General features: G+C 41.2%; 1 protein-coding gene across 1 annotated transcript; it reads left to right on the top strand.

The window, feature by feature from the left end:
• Positions 1-5195: 5195 nt before the first annotated feature.
• Positions 5196-11859, top strand: LOC125540084 (crossover junction endonuclease EME1). Its single transcript, XM_048703662.2, has 11 exons — positions 5196-6161; positions 6922-7070; positions 7169-7234; positions 7335-7488; positions 7612-7718; positions 8485-8660; positions 9109-9172; positions 9246-9364; positions 10460-10549; positions 11249-11363; positions 11456-11859. The coding sequence occupies exons 1-11, from the start codon at positions 5240-5242 to the stop codon at positions 11606-11608; spliced, it is 2115 nt and encodes a 704-aa protein (XP_048559619.2). The 5' UTR covers positions 5196-5239; the 3' UTR covers positions 11609-11859.
• Positions 11860-13301: the final 1442 nt, after the last annotated feature.

The following is a 13301-nucleotide window of genomic DNA, read 5'->3' as shown; positions in this document are numbered from 1 at the left end:
AGGTGACATTAGGGTTTTGAATAGTTTGTGTCTTAAGGTGTTATTCTAGTACAAACTCTAGGGCTGTTTGTGACACTTATAGGAATAGCCCAACGGATTGATTGGAAAGAATAACTTTGAGGTGGTTTCGTACCCTACCATAATCTCTTCGTTTGTTCTCCGCTATTAGTGACTTTGGAGTGACTCTTTGTTGCATGTCGAGGGATAGTTATATGTTCCAATTATGTTATTATTGTCGAGGGAACTTACACTAGCGAAAGTATGAACCCTAGGCCTTGTTTCCTAGCATTGCAATACCGTTTACGCTCACTTTTATCATTAGTTACCTTGCTGTTTTTATAATTTCAGATTACAAATACCTTTATCTACTATCCATATACCACTTGTATCACCATCTCTTCGCCGAACTAGTGCACCTATACAATTTACCATTGTATTGGGTGTGTTGGGGACACAAGAGACTCTTTGTTATTTGGTTGCAGGGTTGCTTGAGAGAGACCATCTTCATCCTACGCCTCATACGGATTGATAAACCTTAGGTCATCCACTTGAGGGAAATTTGCTACTGTCCTACAAACCTCTGCACTTGGAGGCCCAACAACGTCTACAAGAAGAAGGTTGTGTAATAGACATCAGCCACCCTCTTCTCGTGGGTGTCACCGCTGCAGCGTTGTCGGCATGGCCGGCCCCGGCTATCTACCTGCCTGCAATCTGCTCGTTAGCTTGTCACTTCCCAACACAGGTCCTCCCCCCTGCGTTTTTGATTTCCCGGTTTTGTTCACCATTTTCCTACTGAATGTTTTAGTTTCCTGCCCCGGTGTGAAAATGGTTGTTTCCATGGCAAATTTTATTATGAAAATGGCTAATTCTACTCATTATCTTTCATATGTATGCATGTTCACAAAAATTGTAGCTGAAATATGTGTTTTTGTGTTATCTGCCATTTCATACTGATGTTAATGTGTCTACAATTCCACTTCTTATCAATTGCCATGCTTCTAAATAAATACAAGGCAACTATCCTACTGTTTGGCGCTGAAAGTTGCCATGTGTTCTGATATGCCATATGGCAGTTAATGCATTTACATTTGTCCTCTCATCATTTTGCCATTCTACTGAATAAATAGATGGCAACCTGCCCTATGTGTGGAACTGTAAAAACTTGCGTTGTTTGCCATGTTTTTCTAACCACAACACATCCTTTGTTTTTCATATTTCTGAATAAATACATAGCAAATCCCTCTCTATAAAAGTCTGAAATTTGCCATGTTTCATATGTGTTATGTCTGTTAACAGGTACCAAGCAATTCGTATGCTACTATACCAAATGCTTGGCAAGTTCATCAGATCCATAACCCATCAGTTGCCATGGCTGAAATGATTTTTTTGCCATGTTTGCCATCTTCATGCCATCATTCTGTAATGGTACTAAATATAGACATGGCAACTCCCCCATGTTCAATCAGCCTAATTTTGCCCTGTTGGTTTCATGGTAGATGGCAACTCACCCATATGTATGTACATTTTCCTACTTAATAATTTGGCATGCTACTCAATAACTACATGCCAATTTCACTGTTACTATCGAGGCAAATTTAATTCATATAACATGGCAAATCTATCTTTTTTTTCATGTACCATAGCATTATTACTCCATGTGCCATGGCATTTTGACTTTGCATTTGCCACGGAAATTTGTTTTTGATCATTTTGTTTGTGTTATTTTCACATAAACGACAATTTTATTACGTAAAAGATGACATTTTCATTGAAAATACCATGGCAAAAGGAAACATGCATTTGCCATGGCAACATTTGATCAATTTTTTATTACTTCACATTCTTGGCAAATTTCATGTAAAATTTGATAAAAGAACACGGCAATATTTGATACGAATCTGCCATGGCAAGTTTCTCGTTCATACTCGATTCCAACCTTTTGTGTTTTTTCACACGGGGTAAATTCATCATACAAAACACGGCAATTCTTGATACGAATCTGCCATGGCAAATTTTCGTGTTCATACTTAATTTTGAACTTTGTAAATGGGGTGACAACAATTCTTCTCTTTTTTACAACATGGCAATATCTTTTCGAACGGGATCATGGCAATTTTAGTGCATGCATCATGGGAATTATAGTTTATGGATCTTGGCATTTTTAGTCTATGCATCGTACAAATTTTCTGTTTTGAACGACAACATTCAAAATTTTGTCCTTCTTTCCAACATGGCAATTTTTCTTTTTTAGAATGGGACCATGGCAAACTTAGTCTATGTATCATGGCAAATGTAGTTTATGGGGCATGTCAATTTTTTAATTATATGGACCATGGCAATTTTGTTTCTTTTTGTAACATGGCAGATTTTCTTTTTTCAAATGGGCCATGGCAATCTTAGTGCATGTTTCATGGCAATGGTAGTTTTACAGTTTTACAAAGCATGGAAAAAATTGAATGGATTTTTTTGTGCCGAGTACAATATTTTTTTGGCCACATCACATGCAATAGATTTGCCATACTACATGGCAATTTTCCCCCCTCCACATTTTGGCAAGTTTTTTATGAACCATGGCAAATTTAGTTAAATGGATTAGATTTGCCATACTACATGGCAATTTTTTCCCACGGACCATGTCAATTATATTTAATGAAGCATGGCAAATTTATTGAAATGGATTTTTTAATACAAAATTGCCATACTACATGGCAATTTCCACCCTCCATCATGGATTTTTTTTTGACAAAACACGACAACTTTAGTTAAATGGGATATATTTTGTTGTACTACATGGCAATTGATCCCACGGACCATGGCAATTCTATTTTACACGAACTATGACATTTTTAGTTAAATGGGGTAGATTTGCCATATTATATGGCATTTGTTCCCATGGACCATGGCAATTCTATTTTACGAAGCATGGAAATTTTGTTTCAAAGGGAATAGATATGCCATACTATATGGCATTTGTTCCCATGGACCATGGCAATTCTATTTCATGAAGCATGGCAAATTTCTTTCAAATGGAATAGATATGCCAAACTACATGACAATTCTATTTTTTACAAATCATGGGAAATTTACTTTAAATGGATCATGGCAAATATGTTTTTTTTCATGAATATTGTGTGTTCAGTACCAAATGCGATAGTGGATGCAATAGATTTTGCCATTTGGTGTAACATAAAATTTTGCCATTTGGTTATTTATAACTTTTTGCAAAAAAATTATAATGTTTATTTTTACTTTTATTGCCATGTCAATTTCTTACTTTTTAAAAAAATTGGCCATGGAAAAGTTACCTTTCTATTTGCCATACAATTTTACATTTATTGCCACATTTTTTATTTTCACATACATGGCGATTTTTACCTCCATTGCTCATGACAATTTTGGTTGAACTTTTTTCTTTTTGTGCCTTTTTTGCATCAAAAAGGATCTTTTTTGAACCATTTGGTTTTTTAGTAATATCTAATCTCTATGTATCACGAACATTTTTTTGGACTATTGCAAACATATTTGTAAATATGAAGTACTCGGAAAAAAATTGCCATGTGTTCTTTGTCATTTTGGCGAAATTTCTGTTTTTAAACAATGGCAACATGTTGTTATTTCGTTGTTGTTTTTCCTATAGTTCACATAGGTAAATTGCGTGTCTTTTAACCAACGGTTTTTTGCTTTTATATAGTTTTTTCGTGGTTTTTATATATTTGTTGTTGGGCTTTTGACCGCTTGTGGCCCAGCAGGAGGGGTACAACTGGAGTCGACCGAATGGAATCGTTCGGTCGATGCTGCCTCCCACCGTACGTCTCGGTTCGAGGAAATCGTTCGGTCGATGCTGCTTCCCACCGCACGTCTCCGTCCGGGCGGTTTGCCTCCAGACCACACGTGCGGTGGTTATCAACGTCCTATTTTAATAAGACAGGAAGAGGTTCAAACACCGGTCCGGTCTTGTCAATCAACCTGGGCTCTTTCACTGAATTTTGTACGCGCTGCGAGCAAACCATCATCATGAGCCCCAAGACTGAACCGTTGGAAAAGACCCTTGTCGAGTCAGCTTGCCCTAAATGTTGATGTTGTTTTTTATGAAGATGGTAACACTAGAGCCCGTGGTGCAATTAATCGTGATAGTGGCGGTCTGTTCATTGCTGCATCCACAGCCAAGCTGGAACATGTTGCGGACATGGTGTGAGTTGAAGCGGCTGCTCTTGTAGAAGGTTTGAAGCTAGCTAACACTATTGGATGCAATTCAATCTTTGTGCAAATAGACAACTTAACCATAGTGAAAGCTCTCCAACAAAACTCTAGCACTAGCAGCTCCAATACTTGATGAATGTGACAACTTGTTACACGATTTTGGAAAGGGCTTGATAGAGCATTGTAATCGTGAATCGAAGATGGTAGCTCATGTGCTAGCTCATAATGGTCGTATCAATTCCCGTAAAAAAAGCTTATAATGGTCGTGTTGATCCACCAAATTTGTGGTTGGATGCACCTCTCATCTTTATTTCTGAACTTTTAACCATTGTTTGAATTTAATAAAGCTAGCCATGAAAGCCTTTCCCTTAAAAAAAACCTTGTGCAATGCATCCATTTACCATGTGCGGCAAATGGGAGAGTAACGCTTGAAACATTTATTTGGTGGGCTAGCAAAATATGTTTCACATTTATGTTCATTTTCGTTTTTTGTTTTACATTTATTAGTTTCTCCTTTAATTTATTTTTTAAAATTTTATCATTTCATTCTAATTATTTATCTTCCCTTTTATTCATTTTTTAAATATACACTTTTTTAAAATACATAAAAATTTAAATGTACGAATATATTTTTTCATTTGCATGAATATTAATTCTAGTGTACATGAAAACTATATTTATTATTATTAATATTTTTACATAGTTTGTATTTACATTAATATTTTCCATTTTGGTAAACGATTATATTTTAGCATGCCACAGTTTTTTTAAAATATATGAACATATTTTTTGGTTACACGTGAACATTTTTTTTGCGTGTATATATATTTCGGGACACGTAATTTTTCTATTATGAAACCTGATATATTAGAAATTCCGATTGTTTTGAAAAGAAGTAAAAAGTGCGCCAGTTGATGGGCCGCGCTAATTGCAGCCCATGGGGAGCAGCTTCCCGTTGCGGCAGACCTCAAAACCGAAACCCTCGCCCGCCTCCGGCGGAAACCCTCGCTCGATTCCCCACCCCACTCCCCACCCCGAAATGAGTTCGCTGGAGGACGCCCTGGGGGACAGCGCCGTGGCGCCGACCATGGCCTCGCGGGTCTCCGCCGCCCGCATCGCCGTCGTCGAGCTCGAGGACGACGACGACGACACCGCCGCCTCCACCCCCGCACCCGCCCCACGCTCCCGCGCCTCCCGGGGCCTCCTCGACGCCTCCTCCTCCTCCCCGGCCTTCCCCAAGCGGCGGCTGCCGATGTCCCCCATCTTCATCGACGACGACACCCCTCCCCCGCCGCCGAAGCGGCGGGAGCCCAGATCCGCCGCGCCCGGGACCGGCACTCCCCCGTCGTTCGTCCCGTGCTCGCTCGCCCCCCGCCCCCGCGCCGTCGCTCCCCCCGGTTCTTTCTTCCCGAGCCCGTTCCGCGCCGCTGCTTTGCAGGTCCCTGGGCCGTCTGCCCCCGGATCTGTCGACCTGGACATTGTTGTCCTGGAGACGCCGGGCTACACCCCGTTGCGCCGGGTCGGGGCCTCCCCGGGGTTCGTCCCGTGCTCGCTCAGCCCCCGCTCCGGCGGCGATGGTCCCCGCACGCCTGATTCTGTTCTCCGGCGCAATATCGACTTCGAAGATGCCGCTGATCTGGAGATCCCCGGGTCGGCTTCCCCCGGCTCTGCCGACCCCGACATTGTTGTCCTGGAGACCCCGGGCTTCACCACCTCGCGCCCGGCCGGGCCTTCCAGCGTCCCAGTCGGGACTCCCCCGTCGTTCGTTCCGTGCTCACTCGCCCCCCAATCCCGTGGCGCTGCTGTTCCTAATGCGCCTGTTCTTCCGCGCTCGTTCGACTTTGATGCTGCTGATTTGGGGATCCCTGGGCCGGCTTTCCCCGGATCTGTCGCCCCCAATGCCGAGACACGTCTCTTCACCAACTCGCGCTTGGATGTGGCAGGCCCCTCCACTTTTCGAGGTTTCTCTTCTGCTGCCCCTGCAAATACATTCTTTGGTGAAATTCTTAACTATAGGCCTATAGCTGCCTTTTGTTTTAGGCTCATCTTGCCAAGAAGTGAGCACTGTGTACACTGGCTTCATTTATGTATCTTGCTCCATGGCAAGAAGATAGATGGGAATTGGTTGTGCTCATGCTTAGGCTGCAAGGCATTTAGCTTTGTGTCACGAGAGGCAAAGTAGGTGTCTTTTCTAGAAAAGACTGACAAGATAGGTGTTGTTTTGTGCAATTTGAGATTAGCGTCTGTTCTAGATACAGGCCAAGAAGGTGCAAATTCCTTTGCTGACTTAAATGGCCAAGAACATTTGAAATTCCGAACTGCAAAACAAAAATGCAACCTTTATTTATCGAGAACGGTATAATCTCGATCCTTCAGCTCGTGTAGAACAAATGACTTCTCTACCGCTCAAGTTCATGTCAACTAATATTTTGGATAACATGTCAGTTCGTAGATAATACTTTCACTCTATATCGAGCCCTAACTAATATAGTGTTTATGTTAGATTTCTTCAGAGACGAGCTTCTGTTAACACGAAAATCAAGAACTTCAGCTCTTGCGTCTCAGAGCAGTTTAGTTTTATATTCTCCGTTTCTTATGTGGAGGCACCCTATCCCGCCCCATCAATTACTATTTACTAGATGGGTGCACGTTCTGGACTTATTATAACTTGGATTCACCTAGGTAGGAGTAACTGAGTAACTCTAATTTGTGCCTTTTCAGGACCTTCTTCCCCGATATCTTTGGATAGTGATGATGAGCTGGATGACTTTGGGTACAAAGAGCCATCGGGAAATTTGATTTTACCCTGTGAAGAGTCCATGCAGGAAGAGGAGAGAAACAACAACACAGAAGAAGGAAAGACAACGCAGGTCTGACTGAGTAGCAAAGCCTGACAATAAACAAACTTCTCAGTTCAAGTTTCACAATAGATGCAACTTAAGCAATAAACCCCTCTTTCATTATATAGGAAAAGAGGAGACTAATAAAAGAAGGGAAAGCGAAAATGGTTGAAGAAAAGAAACGACAGCGGGAGGTCTGTCTCGTTAAGCATTTTTTATAAAATAAATGTTTACTGTGGTGCATGATAGAGAATAGAGAATACAGAATGTAAGAGGGTGCTATTTACTTTGCAGGAAAATAAGCTCATGAAAGAAGCTATTAAAGCTCAAAAGGCAGAGCAGAAGAAATACGCAAAAGAAAAAGACGAGTGGGAATCAGGAAAACATGCTTTAAAATCTATTGTGGCTGAGATCGACTCAACAATCATTGAAACTGGTTCAGTTGGAGGTATTTTAAAATTTAAACCCCAGCCAATTAATTAGTTGCATCAAATTATCAATTTAGTCTCAGTTATCGTGATTTTGTCTCCATCTTTCTCTGTTGCTGAGGTATTTGAACCTTTGCAAACAGGTACCCTTCTAACAAGGTTTGCGGAGAAGGGACTTAAGTATCGAGTTCAGGCTAATCCAATCAGGGGATCGATTTTGTGGAAGATGGAGGTTCCTCAAATTGGCCAGGTGCTTGTTGGTCATAACAATAGCTGTCATATTAGCGATGAATGCTTCCTCTCTCTTGGTTTAGCCTTTAGAAATTGCAATCCTCCATTTTCTCTCCGTAATTCTTCTGTTCCAAGGGGCCCTTAGCATTCAACTATAATTTTTTATGTGAGACAACTTGAATTCCTGGAAAAAAATGATGATAAATAAAAGGGAACAATTGATTGAACAGCTTCTTTGGAACAGCCCAAGTGCTAGTGTTTTGTCACCTATTCCTTGAAAATCTACAAATAAACACACACATGAGTGAAAATTCTGGCCTTTAGCTTATCAAACAGAGGTGCTACACTGTTAGGATTTACCAATGTTATACATATGCATAATATAAAGGCAATATCTATATACTCCCTCCGTTCCAAAATAGATGACTCAACTTTGTACTCAAAATAGATGACTCAACTTTGTACTCACTTTAGTACAAAGTTAGTATAAAGTTGGGTCATCTATTTTGGAACGGAGGGAGTACATTCCAAGTCATGGAGAAGTAGGGTGTGAGTTAAACTTTCCTGAAGTGTCATTTCTGTTAAGCTTCCAGGAGTGGAAAAGTATCTTTATGACACAAAGTTACTGTAAGATATAGATCCATTATGACATACAAAAGGCGGCACATTTAGTCTAGTACCACGCTATATATATCCTTAAGTAGTTAAGTGGCATATCTTTCTGCATAACCAACACCCATGACTTTGTATATATACTAACTCCTAAGTGACATTATTGTGTGCAGGACCCAGCTTCAGTGGCAGAAGTGCAGTATATTCTATTTGTGCTTCAAGCTGAGGAATTCTGCGATCTTATCAGCAGTGGGTTCTTCTGGGATCATGTTCGCCTTGTTCAAGATCGCTATCCAACATTCACTGTTTGCTACGTCACTAATAAATTGATGAACTACATAAATAAATGGTTGGTTCTTTAAAGTCTGAATTACCTTGTTCTGCTATTTTCTGTTGATCGTCTTACGTTCACTGTCTCCGGATGCCCTTTTGTTCTTCGTGCACTAGTGCTAAGTAGCCGACAACATTATTTATAGCTTTGGCATGCTATTTTTTCCTACTCTTTATTGTCTTTCACCTAAACTATGCCCACTGCAGAGTTTCTGACTGCTGTTACATGCCACTCACTGCTACATTGTAATATCCTCTTGTCATGTTTATTGTGTAAGCCCATATAACCAACACACAAACACACTCAAGCCTGGAACATTATGCGAGAAAAATCTGACTTCCATGATAGTTCTGCATAATATTTTTAATTTTCCTGTAATGTTACAATTTGCAAGCAACAAGAAATGTATTCATCTTTTGTATTTGAAGTTTGCTAAAATGTCCTCTCTTTTTTTCTGACGTGCTAGCGAGCGGGCTCAGTATAGGAATGCACCCAATTCTAATAGCTGGAAACGCCCACCGGTGGAAGAGGTCTATTTTCAACCTTATCAGAAATTTCCTGAACTATCCGTTTTTAGAATGTGTAATGGGTTTGGTTTTTCAGGTTTTATGCAAATTAGCAACACACCATGTTAAAGTTCACTCAAGGCAATGCGCAGATGAAGCTGAAGTAGCCGAGCATGTTGTTGGCTTGACATCTAGTCTTGCAAATTGCAAATTCAGGTGAGCTAGATTTGTTAGATCAGAATGATATCACCAATGGTCGTCTGTGCTTTCTTTTTGTTGCCTTTTCTGTTTTTCTGGTTCTATTACACTGTATGCTAATTGATTTGTGCAGTCATTCATACTGAATTTGGACTGAAATTGAACAGTAGCCTATAACATTGATCATTGGTATATGAAGCAAAAATACTCCCCCAGTCCACAACAAAAGCTGTCCTAGAATTCTGAGCTCAATTTTGACCATGAATTTAACTTACAAAATATGATATATATATATATATATATATATATATTCTACAAAAATAATACCATTGTTCTTTCAAATACGAATCCAATGATATATGTCATATGACTTATATTTTAATAGTCAAAGTTAGCCTAATTTCAACGTGGCCTTCTATATGTGGACGGAGTATGAATTACATATAAGCACCCTTTTATACAGCTGATGTGCCTGATTATGCTAGACGGATGTACTTGATTTGACTTCAGCGCATCGAGTTCAGTTCACATGTTAAGTTTCCAGTGGGTACTGTATTGGTCTTGCAGTCGTCTTTCGCACTAACCAAACCAGGGGAAAATGTGCCAAGGTTCCTATACCCACTGAAATCACACCTCTAATACTGTAAACTTTCCGTCGAAACTCTAAAAATCACATTACCTTGAACCTCTGTTACTCTTCCATTATGGCGCTGATGTTTTATTTAGCAGCCAGTTTGTATTCAATGCTGGTTTACCCCTAGGTATAATTATGGTGTATCTACCTCCTAATGCCTAATATGTTATAAAATAGTTGTCTTGTAGTTTTATCCAATGATATTTATATGTTTGGTGTCACTGGGGATGTTTCACAACTGAATATGAGCGCGCACCGTGGAGGCAAAGCCTTGACCAGAGGTGTGCTTGTTGGTCTCAACCAATTTGCCACCTGAGCTAGGTTTGGTCCTCGATGGCCATCATTATTAATATTGCACATATTCAGCGATTTGATTTTTATTTTGGTTCCCATTAGTTGGACATATATAGTCTTAGTGACTTACTGAATCTAGAAGCAGCTCCATGTTTCATTAATGTTTTCCCCATGGACTTGTGCAGGAAACCACTGTCATGGTTATCTGTCCATGCTAATGGTGCAGTGATCCCTAAAAATTTCATTGATAAAGATCTGGCTAAGAAAGATACCTGGTAAGTTGGAACATATACTGAATCAGATCTCCATTTGGTTTTCTTCGTCTTGATTATTCTATTTTATCAAACTGTAAATTGTTCCTGTTTTTGCATATACCATAAACTGTGCATTTCCAGTATTCTTCTTTTTGTGGAAGGCTACTTGCACTTAGTTTGGTTGTTGCCTTATTTTAACTTCTGCAGAATTTTCAGTAGAGTCGTAGAGTAACAAGTAAAACACAGAGTTGCTTGTTCCTACACCAACGAGTCTCCTTTTCTGCTGTCTAGCCTAGTCTGTTAGTATTACGGCATAGTTCTCCCCATCAAAATTAGCATGAAATGGAAAAAACCAAAATTCTATATGTGGGTGAGTTGCCTTCAACTCGTACATGTAAGCCAGTCTTGGACCTCTAGGTTGGACTGGCTTGATTTTGATATTCGTGCTAACTGTTATACTAAAGAAACCGCCTTATAAATGGGTCATGCTGTTTAACCAAATCTGAGCAACAGGATTGTAATATCGCAGCTGCTATTTAGATGAAGCTGTTGGCGACGGTGATAGTAATTCTATATTATATTGTTTCTAGTCAAGTCACTCATTGTTAGCATCCAACTAGGCATCCATGCATAGAACAATGTTTTCAAAATTCCAGCGTTCAGATCAGAGTTATATGCCCTTTATCTTATCTAACTCTTGACGTAAATTATTTGTGGCAGGATGAAGGCTCTAATAGCTATCCCTAAAGTCCAGCCAAGGTTTGCCCTGGCAATCTGGAAGAAGTACAGTACCATGAGATCCCTTCTGAAAGTATATATGGATTCCACCAAAACTGTGAGTGCTTCCCTTTTTACCACTCTTGAAAGTAGGCTGACAAACGGGTTCGTCCTCGTGCGCCCGCAAGCCTTAACCTGTGCATGCGACAGGTTCGCGAGAAGGAGCTTCTGCTGCAGGACCTGATGTGCGAGGACCGCGTAGGCGAGGAAAGCCGAAGGCTGGGACCAGTATGCTCTAGAAGGGTTTACAGGACTCTCATGGCAGAAGATGGAGCAGTGGAAGCGGATGCTGCTGCCGAGTAACCCTAACGGTAGATCGTGTGGTCCCCTCGGACCTGCCAAGCTAGTGCATATGTATTGGGTGTTGCACCACCAAGCTAAAACTTAGAACTCCACGCAGCTAGTATTGTAATGAAGCCATTACTTGCTGTGCTGCACGGTGGCGCTTATCATGTTCAGCGAGACTTGTACGAAAGCAGAACTAGAAGGATCTTATGCTTAGGGGATTGACGTGTGGAATGCTATGCTAATATATACTGTATGTATGTTTGTAAGATGAGTCGTGTGTTGTGAAGTTGTGTGTTGGTATTCTGTGATAGAAGGACATTGTTGACTACAGTCAGGAGCTCTTGCAATCCTTCTACCTAGAACTAGGACGTTTGGGACTATGATCTAGGAGATGGGAGTAGTAGTAGGGAGGTGAGAACTGAGAAGGAGCAGGGGATTATTGTTTGATGGGAGCCTTCCATCCACGGGCACATGAAAGAGATGGAAAGCATCAAAGTGGCGCGAAAGGGAACATGTCCAATAATGAACATCTAGTGCCTAGTGGTCTAAGCCACGTACGGGAGCTAGTTTAGCAGCTCCGACGTCCCTCACGACGGCCGGCCTGATCGCGGAGAGCGACAGCGACGGAGGACGCGTCACTGGTGGAAGACAGGACGACGGCACGGAGGGTTTGGTTTCCTTGCTTGCTGTTGATACATCGCGGCCGGGCAGTAAGTGGTGAGCAGTACTACTCGGGTGCGCCCAGCTCGTCGTACGCCCGTACGCGACTTCTCGTGGACGGAGCGTGGAGCGGAGCAGTGCGCCCGTACGTGGCTTCCTTCAAGCCAAAGGTTTGGAACGTGTGCTCACGGCCGTACACGGCAAGTTGGCGCCACCATGCACGTTGCACATCGATCCAAGTTGAAAGAGATTGGGCCTCAAAGAATCTGACATGGTTTAAGAAAACAATGTAAGTATATTAGTATTTTTTTGGCGACAATGGAATTTTGGTGATGGTGACGCTTTCGCAAAAGGATAAAATAAATTGTGGCTTCTGCTAAATTTTCTTTCTACCCCCTCCATCCCATAATACAAGAACGGCATGGGACAGAGGGAGTGCAATTTTGTGGATGACATTCACTGGAGCTCCTAGGGAGGATCCGGTCTCTCCGGGAGCCGACAACGGTAAAAGTGTTGCACATTATGTTTGTGCCCTCCGCTTGTTTTACCTTGTGCGGGTTAGATGACGGCACACGACAAAACCATCAAGATTAATACGGATGCTAGCTATGTGATGAAAGAAGTTTTTGCAAGCACCAGTTTTGTGGCGAGGGACCACTTTTGTTATCTTTATTATGGAAATTCCACTCCGTTTCTTTGGTGTGTAGGAAGCGGTGCTTGGGCCATCTTTAGCGGGGTTTTTATGTCGCCATTGACATGCACACACCAACCATGTGAAAAATTACATGTCTAACATTTTTCAAGACAAGCCAACTTTTGTTGATTTGAAGAGCCTTGAGCCGGCAATAGAGTGGCCCATGAGATTGCTAAATAAGGGTTAGTTTCTAGAGAGGATGGTTTCCTTGTCGGTAATGTTTTGTTCTGTGTGATGAATTTGGGAATGGCTAGGAGCCAATAGACTAAAATTTCGTTTTTGGGTCAATGGATTTGGCTTGGATCAGTTTGAAGCGTTGCATGAAAAATATAATGAACCAGAATATGTCTTCTT

Source organism: Triticum urartu, chromosome 2A (assembly GCF_056163025.1).
Source record: "Triticum urartu cultivar PI428250 chromosome 2A, HENAU_Tu73, whole genome shotgun sequence".
Lineage (NCBI taxonomy): Eukaryota > Viridiplantae > Streptophyta > Magnoliopsida > Poales > Poaceae > Triticum > Triticum urartu.
Note: the sequence above shows the minus strand (reverse complement) of the source record. Positions and strands in the feature narration are given on the sequence as shown.